Source organism: Lepisosteus platostomus, chromosome 24 (assembly GCF_059453375.1).
Source record: "Lepisosteus platostomus isolate fLepPlt1 chromosome 24, fLepPlt1.hap1, whole genome shotgun sequence".
NCBI lineage: Eukaryota > Metazoa > Chordata > Actinopteri > Semionotiformes > Lepisosteidae > Lepisosteus > Lepisosteus platostomus.
Genome location: NC_142634.1, coordinates 15,410,786 through 15,429,288, shown reverse-complemented (window position 1 = coordinate 15,429,288; position 18,503 = coordinate 15,410,786). Strand labels below are relative to the sequence as shown.

Below are 18,503 nucleotides of genomic sequence, written 5' to 3'. Positions count from 1 at the left end.
ATACTTCTAACAAAAGCAGCCTCTCTTTGTGCTGGAGGTGGGAGGGAGATTGGGTGAGGTATTCCTTACTCCTTTCCCTAGAGGGAAATCAATGAATATAATACCCGTGTGCACTGCCTCTGAGTGCCAGGGAACACGATTCCTTTTCCATTGATAAAAAAAAAAAGACTGAAGAGGAGGTAGGAAGTAGGTAGGATAGTCTTTTCACGTGTACATTTAAAAACTGCCCAAAGACAGCCTCTGAGGCTACTGTGGTACATCCTAGTACCCCTGCATTGCTGTTTAATACCGACTGCCAAGCAGTAAGCAGCCTAGCGGAGTCAGCACACCATCCCTCACCAGACCCTCCTGCAGTACGCTCGTTCTTGACCACGGGCTTACATCACAGAGCCCTGGATAAGATTAAAATAAGATCACTTTATTGGCCATATAAGTTTCTTGCATTAGGAACTTGTCTTTTCGCAGACCCCAACTTGCTCTCTGAGAAACTTGAGGTCTGAGCACGGGGTCAGCCATTTAAACAGCACCCCTGGAGCAGCTGGGGTTAAGGGGCTTGCTCACGGTCCCAACGGATTTGAACCAGCAACCTTCCAGCCACAGGCGCAGATCCTTAGCCACAAAGACACCGCTCCGCTCGTTTATTATGGCCAGAGTCTTTTAACTTTCTTTACCAGAAGAGGCACCCGCTGTGATCCCTAACCTCACTCTGCATGGGGAAGCACATTTACTTTCACTCCTTTAACCACACACTGCTTTGTATGAAGAGGTTTCAGAGCTCCTTTTTGTCTCTGATTCACGGGCAACCTGAACATCCTGAACTAAATGTTCAGGGACAATTCTAGATCTCTCTCTGGCTGAAGAACACACAATTTAAGCTAAACTAGACAGACTACATAAAAGACACAATTACTTGAAGGAATATGAGAACCATACGAGATTAAATTGTGACGAGAATAACAACATGACGGTACTTTTCAACTGCACCTCCTTTCTTGATAATCATCATCTTTATGTAAACCCAGTTTATATTTAAAAGCTCAGTATATTACATACAAGAATGCATAATCGAATGTATCTAGAAAATATGTCTTATGGCAGGTGTTACAATCTTAAGGCTTGTGTTAGCATTAGGCTGATCTGACCTGAAGTTAAGATTAGGGTACGAATGGAAAATTGAGCGCATAGTGTTCATTTTTAAAATCAATCAATTTGGTTCTACCCATTTTAAATAGTTTAACTCTTTAAAAGAAGAAATACATTAGGATGAAAGGCTTGTTGATGGTATATTTCCATTTTAGTCTTGATCATTAATAAAAGAAACCTTATGCTATTAACAAACTTGCTTAAATACACAGCTGTCAGTAATGCAGCAGAAAATGAAATATAAAAAGACTTAGACAATGCACCTGGTATTTAAAATCTTGATGTGCAAAGATTAATACAGGAATTTATATTAGAAATCCACTGTCACTGAACATGATATAGCAACCTCCATCGAGCACTTAGGATTTCATGTTAAGTGAATATTGTCTTCATCTCAGAAAAAAAGAGAACCGGAACAACTTTCCTAAGAATGGGGGAAACTCCTGAGACATATGCATACAAAAAAACTCCCTTCTATGGACAGTCACAATGTCCATCAAATCATATCTATAAAAAGCTGTCCTTAAAAGCACTAACCTTATATATATATAAATATTAATGTATTTCAATCAGGTCTGCTACATAACACACATGTGACTTTATTTGGAGCATCTGTCTTATCTCTGTTGTCATAACCTTTTTTTCATGATTATCTACTCAAAGTTTTTCATATGGAGGAATAAAAAAAGATACAAAACCTGTTAAAAACTTTGCATTAGGTTCTAAATGTTTATATCTGGATTATATATGAAAACAAACGTAACAGATTATTGGAGGTTAATGTTGTATGATTGGTTTCCTTCTCTCAAGAGAAAATGCCAAGTGAGAAAGCCCAATAAAAGTTGCATATATCATAATACCATATCTGATTTGATACCTGATTGTATCCTGAATAAAGAGTTAACACTATACAAGAGGAGAACTGCCTTTCTGTCTTCCTGTCCACAGCTCTAGGATGGAAACGGTTCAGCCAAAACCACAACCCACAGCTGTTCTGCTGAGGGCAAGTCGTTTTCTAACTGCTGCAACATAAAGGAAAAGAACAACAATGAAAACACAACACCCAGCACCTCTCTTAATACAAGCATGTCTATTTCATGGGGCACATACACTGAAACAAACTGCAGCTACCCACTAACTGGAATGTGACTAGCCTGATTGGCAGGCGGTTGAATAAACTGCAAATTCAAACACTGACACGATGCAACCAAAATTTTAAATTTGTACAAATGCTATACACAGGTAATAAGAATGCACATCCCAAATATCTAGCTGGTGGCACTGAACACGGAAAAGCAACCTACATAAAGCATGTAAGGATTTTCTGTTAACTGATCATTATCTGACAAAAACATTGCAACATTGCTGTTTTGAGATTTGTGTAATTTATTAGTAACTTAACATTTTATCATAAATTCAGCTAAGTTTCATAGTATATATTGGGGAAGCAATAATTATGACTTGATAGTTTTGTGTGCAAAGCTAACGTATAAGATCACGTATCTAATAAAAGCACACATAAACAAGGAATGGTGGCTAATGTGTGTTTTAGGACATGACCAACGGTGCAAAATTAATGGGGAAACTGAAACAATTAGGGCACACTGGTTACAATTCTGAAATTATCAATAAGGCATCAGAAATGAAAATGATCCACAGAATAAAAATGTTAAAACATGCAATGTACAGCATATATACGTCCTTACACGCTACATTTTACGAGGATATGTAAACTGCACCCCCCGTTTATTCTTCAACATATAAAAACTAACAAAAATGATCTTTCCATTTGAGGTTTTGTGACAATTTTCCCACTTCTTATAGGGGAAAAGCCCTAATGAGAGCTGGAGTTCTGAGTGCTCTCCATGCACTGCTTTTGTCATTCAACCACCACATTCCGAGAATGGTCCTAATGTTTTTTACTTTTCCAAATTCCGCAACTGTTTTGCGGAGACTAAGCCCTTTTCTGAATGTTTCAACTTTAAGGAAAAGAACAAGAGTGGAAATAAAAAAACAGCACCTCACAAGGTGCAACCATCTCTATTTCATGAAACACAAATTTTGAAACAAACTGTAAGTAACCAGTAACTAGCATGCAGTCAACCTGATGGCCAGGCAGTTAGATAAAAGCAGGAAAAGGCTTGGAATCTCAACCTGTCCTTTTCTGTTGCCTGACACCTGAGGTGCTGGGCTTTACTTGCCCAGCCACTTGACTATTACATCACACAGGACTGCAAGCTGCAGTGGACAATGGGCAGTGTATTAAGAAACCAATTACTGCACTGCAGTATCCATCACTCCACACTGCACACTAAACTCCAGCCTTGTGCCACAGAATGAGATGGGAAAGGGCGTGCCGGCAATCACATTAATGTAGGGAGGCATTCAGTTATCAACATGATGGCAAGGAGAAGAGAATTAAAAAAAAATTAAAGAAGCTACAAAAACAAAGGACAAAGATAACTGGCTATATGCCAACTGGTCTGATCAAAACCAAAGATAGCTTATCTTAAAGCTTATCCAAGTCATATGTAGCATGAAAAGGGTTGAAATATATGCCTATTAATTTAAACAAAAACTACTTTTTTCCTGCTCCATGTAGAGCTCTGTAATTCAGATAACCTGTATGTCCAGCGATATCCATCTCCAGAAAGCACAGAATTAACGTGCAATAAAAAAGGGACATGTTCCTTATCAGACTCGGATTAAGGGGCCATTTACATCAAAGTCCTCCTTCATCATATCTTTACAAATGTTCTTCCTCATCTCTGTTATGATGCTGGTACTTATTTCTTGACACAATGCCCCATCTAAGCCCTTAGCCTGTTCTGACCAATGTGGGCAAATAACACACGTTACTTTCACATTTTCACTGCAATAGTCTTCAGAAATAAAATATAAAAAAAATCATAAATGTGACGCATGTCTGCGGCAACTTGCTCCTAGTTAATATTGAAATGACAGTGGGAACATTTTAAGAATGTCGTTGTTGCAGGCACGTGTTTTGAAAACTAAAGCTGTGCTTTGCACTCTCCTCTGTTTCACGTCCAATTCTTACAGCTAAATAAACAAGATAATGCCCACAAGTAAAGAACTCTTCATGTATTTATGATCATTCTACTTGTGTGGATAAATCTGACAACATTCTGTAAATTTAATCCCTAGGTAATACAGTGATTGCGAAAAGGCAGCCACTGATGGGAAATTCTTTTAATACTAATATTCCAATGCTCTGTGTGTATTTGTCATCAATACCTTGGCAATGCAGATTTAGTGCTGCTATCTCACACCTCTTGACTTGCGTGTATGTACTTCAGTTTCCTCACACATCCTAAAGACATGTGGATGTCTGGTCTAAACTACCCCTTTCTCCATCACCCTGTGCAGTCATTAGCTCCAGCTTCCAGCAACCCTCCCCAGATATCCAGCTTTCTGATGACGGATAAATATCTGCCAACTTAGTGCTTACAAATACACTGTATAACACAGGGGGAGGTCTAGTGACATCCGACACATTCACAGTGAGACAAAGAATAAGAAAAAAAAGGCGTAATAGCTATTGGCTATTAGCAAAAGTATTGATTCCTTCATTAGGAAAAAAAGCACTGAATCTTCCAAAAAAAACAAACAAGGAAGAGTTTGAAATTATGTCATCCGAAAAACTCTTCTGTACGTTACCTTAGGCGTAGTCGGTATTGTTTACATGAACAGCACACACATGGTGCAATCTATATCATGTGTCCAACCGTAATGAAAGACAAGAGTGACAAAATAGGCTGTGAAAAGCTGATTTTATCCAAGCCTAAGACGAGTTGTGCTTTTTGTCCGTTTTAATACAAACACAAAATAACAAAACAGAGGTCATGTTCTATTCTTGATTACTACAGAAAAGGCATGGAAGAACTATAATTCAGAGGGCTTTTCCAACACCATTGATCAATTCCTTAAACAAAAATCTTTGTATTTTCTATTGAGTCATCAAGCAAGGACTTTCTTCCATTATTGTACAAAATCATTACTCTGAGCTGCTTAAATGTTTGGAGAAAATGATTATGAGAAAATCCCTAATCTAATAATTATTTCTAATTCTGTGGAGTTCTCTGGATCGGATGATATAGTTTATTCCTTATGCACCTTGTCCTTGTATCTCTTTATCCTGATTAAAAACAAAGACAGTATAAAAAAAGTAGCACACAGTATAAATCATGAGCAGATGTATGAAAGACAATTTAGCCTTTCACAAATGCTATACAAACTACAGAGATTCACACAAAAACATGAATAAAGAAAGAAGTATGCGCAAAATAAAGTCTTTAATGGACAACTTCTAAAACAATTTGGACATTGAATCAATTAATCAAGGAAATAATGAATCAAAAAGCATCTATGCATTCATTACATACATCTCTTTTATGGTATAATTGGACTATATCTTTTATACAGTCCAAAGACAAGTATTTTTAGTATTAAAATGAATATTAACATATTAAGCAATTCGGAGGCCAATGAGCATCTATTTTTTTCTCCTGCAAGCACTCACGGTTTTTACTTATACCTTTTATATAACAGATCAGAAAACAACATTCAGAAAGCAAGGCTTTCTAAGCCTAATGAAACGGACTTAATACGCACTGCACAACACACAGACTGAACCACGCTGTCTAGCTGGTGTGTGGCCCATCACAAAAAGAAAAGAGATGTGGACAGGCAAAATTGTCTCCTTAGCAGAGCTCCACTGTCCCCTGTCCCTCCATATTATTAGTATGAAGGACCCTTAGCTCACTGCCCTCAATAGGTAAGATTAATTAATCATTTCATGTTCAGCAACACTGGAGAAAATGCCAGCTTCCAACATTTCGCTTGACAAGGACATCATTTGATGTTCTCGATCAGAAAATTTGAATTTGCAGCACATGGAAAGTTATCTTCTCTAAAGGAGAACTTTACATTAAACAGTTCCCACATCAAAACACTTAGGATGACATTTTTTATTCAAAGAAGGAATATTTTAGCAATTCAAAGTGCGCTGATAGTCTCAGAACGTCTGGGAGTCTAGATAGACAAGGATTTCATTTAAATAGGAGGGGGGTAGGGTTTTTTGTAGAAAATGTTAGTTTCATTGTGACTTTAATAGGCTTTTTTAAAAATCATTCTCTTGTCATGAAAAATATAAAGTTTCAAATGAGAGAAAGAAGTAGCTTTTCTATATTTTCAAGAAGTTGGGGAAATGGGTAATTCTGTGGCACACTGAATAGAATAGTCATGTAGAAGCAATGGCTGAGGTAATTAATTGTTAAGCACTGAAGGTACTTATATGCCCAAATGGTAGTGTTACAGCACAAAATGACATGTCTATGTTCTGAGACTGAAGACAAGCTGAAATGTCTTTACAGCGAGGTAAAGATTTCACAACAGGGCCTATTAAGACAGGAAAAATCCATTTAATTGTTAAATGAATGGACAGAAAACGAACAACATTCTGTCCATTAAAGGCTAGATAATTTAATGATGTGCTGCTTTGTAAAGGCAGTAGTATCAGTGCAAAACCAGTTTGAAGGTAATCTCTGCATACCTAGTCTACATCTCAGAAAAAGAGAAAATGCCTGCCACATAAGATCATTTCAAAGACATAGTAAGCAGATTTACTTACCTTGAGGTGTCTGTGTCACAATAGCTCAACTTCCAAAACAACTATTTATTGGTTTAATTGGAGAATACTAACAACCTCTCCTCCTTCTTCAAGTGCAGCAGCCAACTGTGTCCCTTAAATTAAAGGGTACTAGACAAAGCTGGTGAACAAACTGAAGTCAACAGCCTATTTAAAGAATTCAATACTTAAGGTATTTATGACTTGAGGAGGTTTGTGTAGGGAGTCCTGGAGGGTCACAGTTCAGCAGGCATTTAATGCTATCTAAACCACCAGTGACCAGTTGCACAGAACCCCCTTAGGGTCAACCTTAGGGTAACTAATGGATATGTCTTAAGGCAGATCATTAGCTACTTCACTTGGCAATATGCAGCCTGTATTCCAACTCTTGTTATAAAAGGTATGTCTCTCTTACCGATTATATCACCTTTTCTACATAAAGTAGAATGCAAGAACAGTAGCATCATTTAGTCTTTTTGTTTTAAGACTGAACACAGACTTATGACTCTTTCCATTCCCGGAGAGTTCTGCCTCTGATACAGATATATATATTCTACACCTCTCTATTACAAGTAGGTATCACTGGCCTTTTGCGCTAAATTAAAAAAAGAGCATCATAGCCTTTTAGCGCTGCTTTGCAATTTTAATGAAGCAACTTCACAGTTTGCCAACAATTATAATAAACTTTTTTTAAAAAAATACAGTGTTTCCTAAGCAATGAGTATGTGATGCCTGTTTTACAAAGAGATGTTTTTGAAAATGAAAAGTCAGACAAATGATAAAATAGCTACTATGATGTTAAACAGATCTGGAATGACAAACGTAAACTTGAACTTGATGAGTGTGTGGGGAGGAACCTCTCTTGCCAGATGGATCACTTCCTTTTATTTCTCCTACTCCTGTCTCTGTGCAGGACAATCAATATGATTCCCACAGCTGGTCTTCAGTTCTCAGTGTTCATTACCCTACCTGCAGAAGCTTTCCCTAGAAAGTCACCTGCGTAACCAAATATTTGCTTCCTGCGGTGTTAGCAAAAAACAATTGTACTGGTTATACAGTACATACACAAGATACTTTATTCTACTTTGTGTATGTCTAGTCTGAGAAAGAATAGACAAGGTATGGTTTAATAACACTTTATGAGACTGGTGCAAAATGTAATGCTTCTTCCAAGCGAAGCCCATTATGATAACACACTCAGTTATGAAGCATAACAAGAGGAATGAATGCATAAATAAAATGACAAACCGGGTCCTTTCCTAAGCCTGCATTTCTCTTTTTCAGGCGTGTCTGGATCTGCAGAGATCAGGAAGGCATCCTTCCTCAATAGTGTTTCGAAGGCAGTTTGAAGCCCACATCACACGAATGGGGCAGAGTCACGAATCACAGCCCTTACGATTGAGAGAGGGCTTACAATGAGAGGACACATCAAGACGACAGGATTTTTTTAAAGAAAACCCTTTTTTTAAATGGGAAAAAGCCATCACTAAGGCCCAGGCAGATTCTGAAAACATTCTGATCCCTTGCAGCAGACCAGTAGTTGCCACAGAGCTGCATCTGGTACTTACTTCAGATGGCAGGAGGGATCTCGATGCGTGCGCTAATTTAGCCCCCTCTTGTTTGGTTTTTATTAAGCCAAATTAGAGGAGAGAAAGAGGTAATTTGTCTTCATCAATCCAGAATGTACAGCCCTGCCACTCACCCTCTCTACCCCCCACTTCACACCACCTTCCACAGCTTTTCCCTGGAGCTGTTCCCCTGCGCTCAGCGCTAAGGCAAGACTGGTTTGATCACAGTACCTTCCAGTTAGGCCCCAGGGGTCCTCTGCCAGTCTTGACGGATTGAAATAAGGCCGGGTCCTCGTCAGCTTTGTAATCCTGCAAGAGAAAACAAGGGTGGTGGTGAGAAAGCCAAGCCTGGTCATGGCTGTGAAGTAAGTGAACTGAGCTCGCTCACTCATACGTTTAACGGGGAACAATGCAGCACCTAATTCTACTCCCCTGTCGTTGTTTTTAAGGCCAAAAAGTGGACAGTCTTCGTCATGCATCAGATTTTCTCAAGTCCCCTGTGCTAACCTTGGCACTGGAGAGCAACAGTCTTTGTAGTTTTCAGTTCAACCAAGCTCACAGCAACTTAACTCGCGGTGTCACGATCATCTCCAAAATGACATGCAAGATGCAACAGCTACAGATAAGAGTGTCATGAAAGGGAAGTGTCCAATACAGAGTCAGCTTAAATAATAAAACTAGCATTTTGACTACACTGGTCTATATGGAACCAAAAGCAGAGTATGTGCAGTGTGCTCTTCAAGGCACCTCCTTCAGGGAGCTTGAGCAGTAGACACCTGGATGGCAATATGACAATAACCTCTTGTTAAACTGGACTGTGGGGCAGCTGGACTCGCCACAGCACAGGAAAGACCTGTTACATCAGACACCACAAGAGTGATAATAGACCGACAGGGTAGAAATAAAAGATAGTAAGAGTTAGAACTTTTAACTTATTGAATTCTTAGCATGCGTTTATAAAAAAAAGTCAGGGACACTCCAAGCAATCTTGAAAAGAGAGGTAAGGATTATACAGTATGTGTGCATGTTTAAAAAAACCTTTTAGAAAACAAACTGGTTGTGTGACTGCAGATCCAGGAATGTCCGGTTGTTTTTTCCCCCATCCTGCTGCTCTGACAGCACTTTATCCGGACACACCAGGAAGATGTGACTTGAATCTGACTTCTTTCCAAAAACATTAAACACGTGAATCATGCTTATCCTCACTGAAGGAGCACCATAGCTCCCAGTGCTAGGGAGTTTAAACACATCTGGGTGAACGTTACTGTGCTGGAAAATGACACACACCGAAGTAGATAAAAACGAACACGTCCTCTCAGAACGGATCTCCTACAAGAGGTTTTGTGGTGCAGTTGAACTGGCCCTGCATGAGCATGAAGAAACAATCATTCATGAACCTGTGAGTGTTTCAGGGCCTGGTGGAGCCGGCAGCCTATATGGACAGAGCTGTGTACAAGCAACAGAAAACAGACGCTGTGTTTCAAGAACATTGCTGTTCAAGCAAATAAAGATGTTTTTTGTTCACAGAAATGGAACTGCAATTGAAGTATACTGACTTGGAAATTAAAATCATTATAATAGTTTTGTAATAGGTGTAGTATGGCGAGGTACTAAAGAACAGAGCGTGTGAGACTTCATACCAGCATTGCTGATCATTTACAAATACGAGACACAATATTTTGCAAACTGTTATAATCACACAACAGACGATAAATTACAGGTTCAATAGCAAAACAAAGTTAAACACAAGAAAGGTATGAAACATGTTGTGCTCTACCTGCTCTCAGAAGTCACCAGCCATGCCCAGTCATTATTTAAGACCAATGTAATTATCAATCACAGAGGGCTGTTGCTGGGGTACCTAACTCCTATCCTGGTTCCAAAACCAGGACAAAGCCAGCTTCTGGGAAGAAAGTGAGTGCCACTCAGTCTGTTTTAATTGATTGATTAAGCTTATTTGAACCCTTTACAAGTGCCCGTGTATCGGAGGATGTCAAACATACAAGAGAAAGAGTCTTGCTTCTTTGTGGAAAAACAGTTCATCTTAAATTTCCTACTGCTGTGAGGCCAGTGAGAGGTTGAAAATTCCTTTTTGGTTGTACAGGAAAGTCCGAAAAGGTGCTGCTCGGATAGCTGGTATTTACTGAGCAGCTCACGGTGAGCAAGACGAGACTGCTGCAGAACAGTCATTGGTTCTGTACCCACAGGGCACTGTCTCCCGGTGTACGGAGCCCAGTGACATTAACAATGACTGATCACACTACACAGAAGTGTGCATATATTACACCAGGCAGGACTCGTGCCAGCCTGTGCATTTTCAAGAACAACAAACAAGGCGCAGTGGTGGAGTAATGAGGAAATTATGCAGGCCTAAGCCTTGCACAGGAACATACCCACTTAACTGTGCAAATTAAAGTTCTCGAGGAAAAGCATGAAGCACTCGAATGCAATGGCAGTACAAAAGAGCACATTCATGAAATTATTTTTAAAGCGAAACCAAAGGTTCTAAGGTCTGAGATGTGGAAGGACTATAAAGGGTTTGTTATATAAAGGGTCACCTAAGGGGAACAGGTAAATGTGAACAGAAAAGAATGTCAAATTCTGGCAAGATGAGCTACAGCTGAGGAGAGACAGGCTTTCTACCAAACTTTCTTTACTTGTTTTTCCTGAAGCTTTCAAGAGAGGGAGCAATAGCATTGACACTCTTCCCTTCTTTCTGCACTGTGTAAGTTATATTCAAACTAGCATAATTTAAATGGCAATTATCATTGGTTATGGTAATTCCACAATTTGTTTCTTACATTTCAGGATGCGTTTTACAAAACCAATTCCTTATCTGTACCTGCATACAAGTTACATGAACCCCTTTATGTACAGTATATTAATGTGTATACAATTATATATACAAACACACAAACATTCCAAATATATCAGTACTTGGGTTGGGTAAAATACTCATTACACCACTACCAACATGATAGAGGGGCTATGAAATGATCCTGAATTTTTTTTTACAGCTGTGCTTCATACTCATGGTGTGTGTTATACAAGGAATATTATGCACACAAAAATCTAAAAATGGTGGACATTTACTGTTCTATTAATGGAACCTTGAGATTAAAAAATGTATGTGCATTTCAAGTAGCTCTTACATCCTCTGTTGCATTACACTTAAAGACCTCAGACAGCCAGCCCAGCTTTTGTATTTGATTCATTGGTGATTGACAGTACTTAGGCTGCTTTAACAGTAAAGATGATGATACCATCTGATGGGATTAAAACACAGATGGATTAGCTCACAATATATCAGAAAGCAAAAAAAAATATCTAAAGAATTTCAATTTGCCAGCAAAAGAGCAACTGAAAACATGTAAAAGGCTGGAATTTAGTGCATCTACTGCAAATATTTCTCTAATGGTGCCTAAACCGCTACGCTAATGAGAACACTTGCTTGGATCTGCAACACATTTTATAAACTGCTTTATAAACTGTAGTTTAAGATACCAAAGGACTGGCTCTGTCTGACTGAATCCCAGTGAAGGTTAAACTCAAAACATAAGTGAGTCTTTTCTGTTTTTATTATGTAGGCTACACTTTCCACCCTGGACTCCAGTTTCCAAGTTTCTCTGCGACAGGGATTCACAGCCTGAAGCAGCACTTCACCAGTCTGAGATGCAGACCTGCAAGAAAATTCAGTCCCAATATTCAAATAATTGACACAATGATCCTTTACTGCAGAAAACAAGGTCTGATCATTATGTTGCTCTTTTAGCACTTGAGGTCCAGATTCCCCTATGGGTAAACAGTAAACAAATTCCTCATTTACTTCATTTATTTTGGAGTGGGCAGATTACCCACTGTTTCCCCTCACAGGGGAAATAAATAACCATATCACCTCCCCTTGCCAGGAAAACACATAAATGCCACCAGTCTGCTAACGCTAACGCTCATGTAAATTTGCCATGAAGACGTTCTTGAAAATCAAACACCATCAAACATCGGAGTTCCAGGCAAGCCAAGCAAACTCCTGCTTCAAATCTTCGGAAAAGACATGAAAATTGGAGAGACGTGGGCAAATGAACCCACCGAACGGTACTCGGTACTGATTTGTTCCCCCGTTATGACTGTAGAGTGTTTATTAAAAATAAAAAGAGCAGCAGGGACGCACAGAGACAGCCCCGCTGGTCTCGTTAATATTCTGTCTCCGTGAGGGGCAGCGGGGGGCTGGGGAGAGTGCAGGGTTTCGGAGCCCCGTGGCTCTCGGTTCACGGTTCTTGCCACCAGCTGCAGATTTCTCATCTCATTAGCCAAGCGGAGAGCCGAGTGCGAGAGGACAGCTGCCGCCCTCGTCAGCGAGAGGCCCCAGCTCTGCCGCAGGGGCAGGTGGGGGGGGGGGGACGGGGGGGGGGGGGGGGGGCGGCGTACCCTGCCCTCCCCATAACCCTGCAGCCACTCACCTCACTCCACCACCGGCCAGTAAAGAAGAATCACACTCCCGGAAACAGGAGGAAAACAATGCTCAGCGGTACTAAAGCTACAGCAGGGTTGTAAACCGTAATTGGAGGTTAGATATCAGGTGTTAGCCTGGCAGGCCAGAGCCTTTAGAACGGGCCAGGTCAGGCCAGCAGTGCTTTAACTCTTTCCCTGCCTGAAAGGCGAGGAAAGCAAGAGCAATGTTGCATGAACAAAATCATTATGGTGACTCACTGGGATTTTCCTAGTATGGCAAATGGGAAAAAAAAAAACTGTATGCAATCTGAAATCACCGGACAGAGCATACAAACACGCACTCATCACAAGCAGAAAAATGAAAACCACACTGCAATGTCTGAATTTTGCAACAGTGGTGAGGGGGACTGAAAGTGCGCAAAAGAACTACGAAAGAGCATAAAATTCAAACTTTTTTTCCTGCAAAATTAACATCTTGGAAATGCACCGTTACAGGTAGACAAGATCTTAATTGCAGTCTTCGTGCTAAGCCTGCAACACTCACCACACAATCAGCTCTGGCAACTGGTGATACAGTCACCAAAGTGTTGCCATGGCAATTTTTGCTTCGCACACTTTCCAGACCAGGATATGTTGTGTTTTTGCCTGTCTCACTTGGTTCTCCTCAGAGTTGGTGTACAGTATTGGGAAGAAAAGAAGGCAATTATGTGTAAAAGACTATTGTTAAATATAAAGGCGTGTAAATAAGTACTCTTCTGTGGTGTTCAACGATCCATTTTTTACCTCACTTTGAGTTCAAGCTTTAAAAGTCTTGACAATATAATTCATTTGCACTCTGCCATTTATTTTCTTAAAGATCTTGTACCTTGCTGTACCTCAAATTGTGCAAACGTAACCTTATAGAGAACTGATTGTTGAATTGATTTCAAAGAACGCAGAAGTGATTGCTATTTTAAAGTCAGATAAAAGATTTTTTGAATTTACACTGAGTGCTGATGTTGCTATTCAGTAAAGCGCTTCAAGAGCTTCTGCAAATGTAACATTGCAGGTACAGAGCAAATGTTTAAAATAGTTTCAAGTCAGTTCCTTAATCATTTCTGAAGATATCACTGCACATCCATCGTTCAAAAAACAACAACCGCACTGAACAGATACAGTGGGATTTAGAGTCGAAAAGTTATTAAGGTGACTCATAATTGAATTTACAGCATCAGGACACAATAATTTTAAATTACTTTTGGGGAAAATAATAAAATACTTGCACTATTACAACGTGCCACGTGGCCAGAGAGATTTTGTTATGCAACCCTTAGTTCTGGGGAACTTGGCTACACCAGCTCCAGACTAAATGCGCTTAGCTTCAAAGATAAGAAAGGCTGCACACTCATCTTCAGAAATGAGCAAAGATCACATGAAATCAATGCTAGGCTGCTAAATAACCTTTTTTGTATAAAATATTAATGGATAAGTACAATGTTCATCAGATATGCTTATAATAGTAAAAACCACAGCTGAACACTTCCTAGGTGCTGCAGTTCACATCAAAGCTGTGCCACACGTACCCAAACACTATTCAAGTGTTCATTAACTCCTTCACATTTTAGAAACCCAACTCCCGAGGGTCCCAGCCAGTGAACACAGGGTGGAGCCCATGCCTCATCAGTTCCCCATTACTGGAAGCCGCTATATGGGCCGTATGCAACTGCGCAAGAGTGCGACTCCTAGCCTGTGGAAGGCTTCCTCCATCCGATACCTTGGCTCCGGCATCTCCACCTTAGAGGGACACCCTGGCAGTGCACGTTTTATTGGGAGCATCTTCATCCCTTCCTTGCCAATATGGGCATCACAAAAGTGAAAAGGAACAGTTCCAAGTTGGGGAGGTTTATGAAGGGAAGTAAATGGCAACGCCAAATTTTAGTTATACAGAAAACCTGAGAGGAAAAGACCATAAGCGTGACGCCACAAGGGTAACTGAGCCCACATAACGTCCTTGTTAAAAAGCACTAATAAGTCACAAACCCAACACTGCAAAATGTATAATCACGCAGAGCGAGTGAGGGCTTGTGCTGCTCTTTGTCCGTTGCCAAGGGAGACGAGGTGACTGGAGTCTGCATGCATCGCAGTTCGGGGGAACTCTCATCTCTAACACTAATGGCCACTTTTCACCCACAATCTCAAGTTGAGTATGTAAAATGGAAGTATTCAACTGAATATGCAATAAACAACCAAAAATGGGCGGACTGAAAGCAAACGGAATGTAAAATTCAGATACTTTGTTTTTTCCAGTTCAGCTGTATGTACAAATACATGGAATTCTTGAAGAGGCAGAATAATGGAACAGACCAGGAGAGTGATTGACGGAGTCATTAACCCAGCCTGCTTCATTCCAAGTGCACTATTACCCTCCGTCTAGGTGGGTTGCTAATGGGTTCAGTATTCAGTTGTGGACATATTATTCATTTTTAATAAGGATGGAGAAAAAACAGAAAATGAAATAAAAAAGCGCCTTTCAAATTAACTGTTACTCCAGGGTGCCCATTTTTAAATAAATCATGATATGCCTCAAGCAAAACTGTTTTTCAGGGCTACTTGACAGAAAAAAAAAAAAATAAATAAAAAACTTTTAATACAAACATACAAACGCAGGCAAACGAGCAACAATGTTTAGTATGCCACTAATAAACAAGCTTGCAAATCAAGGCGTGCAATCAAAAGGAATACTTTGCAATTACTAAAACCAATTCGTTAACGGTAGTACAGCATGCATATGGAATGTGTGCCCTCTAATTGTGATAACGAACTCATTGCTGCACAGAGCTTAGTTTTAGCCTGTGGTGCTGCCTGGGGCGAAAACTGTTATCAACCCAGTGAAGTAATGAACACCTCCATTCGCCAGCATTACTTTGCAGTTAACGACCTACATACACAAGTAATTTACAATAGTGTGTGACCACTATGAATTAAAACAGTCTTCTCTCTATAGGCAGGAAAAAGCAGTTAATTCTGAAGATTATTCTTATAAATAGGAGGAATATAAACTGTGAAAAAAGAGTTTGCTAAATCAAACAGCTTCAATTCCATTTCTCAAGTATCAGGGCCGACTTTATCAGAGGAAGCTAAAGATATCCCCGTCACAATAAAAATTTGGAATATAATTACTACACAACAGGAGCACACAATCCCCCCAGAAATTATCAGTTCACTCATTTACAGTTCCATCACTCCATTTTCAGTCTCTGCAGCTCTATGGTTGTCACCCACAGTACTAAAGAGAAGCGATTCTCTGTGGTGTTCAGCTCTGAAAGCCTGTTCTGAAGCTTTCCCAGCATAAACCTTAATTGGCATAATAATGAACTGCACAGAAACAGAATTATGCATAATAACAAGCAAGGCATTCCAAGGCAAACGCAGAGAATAAAATTACCACTCAGTATACACCCTTAAACAATAAACAGATATTCAGATTAAGAAATCAAAAGGCTTGAAAAGTACCCCTCATGAGTTTGAAATACAGTCGTGTTCACAGAGAAAATGCACCAAGGTGCCTACAAGAAATATTAACAACATGGTTTTACTGGGTCAAGGAGGAGGAGAAAAACAACAAAGACAAAGGAAAATAAGTATCCAAAGACTCAAGTGAAATGTTCACCGGCAAACTAGTGAATCTGCTTCCAGTGATCATGCCAGCTTCAAGTGCAAAATACAGGCAATGTACCCGAATTTGCTTTATTGCATTGTCTGACTATTTTTAAAAGGAAAACTAGTTTGCAAAGGTAAATGATCTTTGTCCGCTTTAATGATGATTATGTTAAGCTAAACTAAAATGACATGGATGAGGTGTTGCACTATGTAAAAAAAATCAAACCTCTCAAGAGGCATGATGAAAGCAACACCACACTAGGCTTATGTGTCAATGCAAACAGCCTTTAAGAAGCAACTAAACTACTAACCACATCTCATGCAGAGCTGTGACAGCTACTGTTGGCTGAGTGGTTCGGCATCTCTAAGAACAACTGTAAACAGATACTGAAGCTAGCAGTTTTACAGCTGCAATCACAAATGAAGGACACGATGCACTAATGGTCATATTCTCTAATAGTTTTAGTTAATATCTAGCTCTCTAACAAAGTGTCAACAGGTACAACAATTGTGTAGTATACTTGCACTCAAGAGCAGCTACAAAAAAGAGAAAAAAGAAAGAGATGAACGGGGCTTATCTCAACCGTTTGGTAGTAGTCGTCCCCTGTTCTCAGTTTTAAATGTAGTGTCCACTTGTGTGTAGTGTCACTGTCCGCTCTGAAGAAGTTCCTAGCTTGTCAATTCGAGGACTTTGATTACTTAAACCAGGTGCCCTCAGTCTTCTCTGTTCAAGACTACTTCCTTTAAGCCAAGGATTGCATCCTGTTGCTCTTCTTTGGATACACTCTAGAGTAGCAATAGCTTTTTAATGATGTGATGACCAAAACTGCACAGAAGTAATTCGCCATTTAGATTATATTGCGTTAAATAATTTTAACATCCGTCTAAAAGATGGTAATGACATGTCAACATAAATGCCTAAATCTTCTTCATGTTTCCTCTTTCTCTCTTTCTTTTCCACTTTGTATGTATGGTTTATTTTTGATATTTGCCTGTAAAACCTGGCACTCAGCTACATTAGATGTCATCTGCCTGGTGTCTGTCCAATTTTAAACTATTTGCATCTTCTACAGCGCTTGCCAATACAACTATTCTGGAAGGTGTTTACTGACAATATTTGAAACTAGTTCATTGATGTGAGTGTAACTAGTACAGATTCAGAACTCTAATAATCACATAACCCCAATTTCACCCTTTATCTGTACTATTTTCTATTTAATAACACCTCTTCATTTTCCTGTGCGGGTCACAGGGCTCGTAGCTCTTTGTCAAAATTTGAAAAACACAAATGGCTCTTCCAAATCCAGTGTGTAAAAAAAAAATAATTGGTGATTTTAATGTTTTTAAAAAGATACATTATTTTAACAAAGCAGGAAAAAAAATCATAGAACAGTATTTTTTAAAGTAATTATGTCCTGCACCTTCACACTACTTCGCAAGAACAATGAGAACAGGCGATTAAAATACAATTATTGAGGAAACAAAACAAAACAAACTAATTTAATCATAATAAAATAACATTTTAAGAGTTCATTTATAATAATAGTGGATTACAACAACGCAGAGGTCATTCAACTCACATTCGTCAGTAGGTTGCAAGTTGCTAAATGATTCAAGGATCTCGACTGGTTATTCCTTTCTCAGTCTCAATTAGAAAGCAATACAGATTGTAATTGTATGGTAATACAAATCTAACTGCCTAGCCATATGGCTGACTGGGGTTCCTTGGAATCCTCCGAGACAATCGCATCCCCACAATCAGTTTTATTCACAGATCAAACTCGGCACAAACCTGAATGACTGAATGAAAACCTGAATGATTCAGCAAGACGCAATATGTTTAGGTTTTCCCCCCAAACATTTTCAAGTCAAGCACCACTGAAATGGTGCTGTGTGCCATAAATTACTTAACACGCTCTTCTTAGCTTTCCACCTCAATTCCTAGTGCCTATTTTAACAACCAATCAGGGATATTTGCAAACTCGTTTTGCACATTGTTTCTATAATTATAACATTCTATCATACTATAATATTGTATCATCCACAACTGGATGATA

General features: G+C 39.4%; 1 protein-coding gene across 1 annotated transcript in view; it reads right to left on the bottom strand.

The window, feature by feature from the left end:
* The window catches only part of pitpnb (phosphatidylinositol transfer protein, beta), a 75,576-nt gene that overhangs the window by 18,246 nt on the left and 38,827 nt on the right, over nt 1–18,503 (bottom strand). The window contains exon 8 of the mRNA XM_088618589.1: nt 8,590–8,667. Coding sequence (XP_088474715.1) covers nt 8,590–8,667 — 78 coding nt within the window. The remainder of the gene's footprint in view (nt 1–8,589; nt 8,668–18,503) is intronic.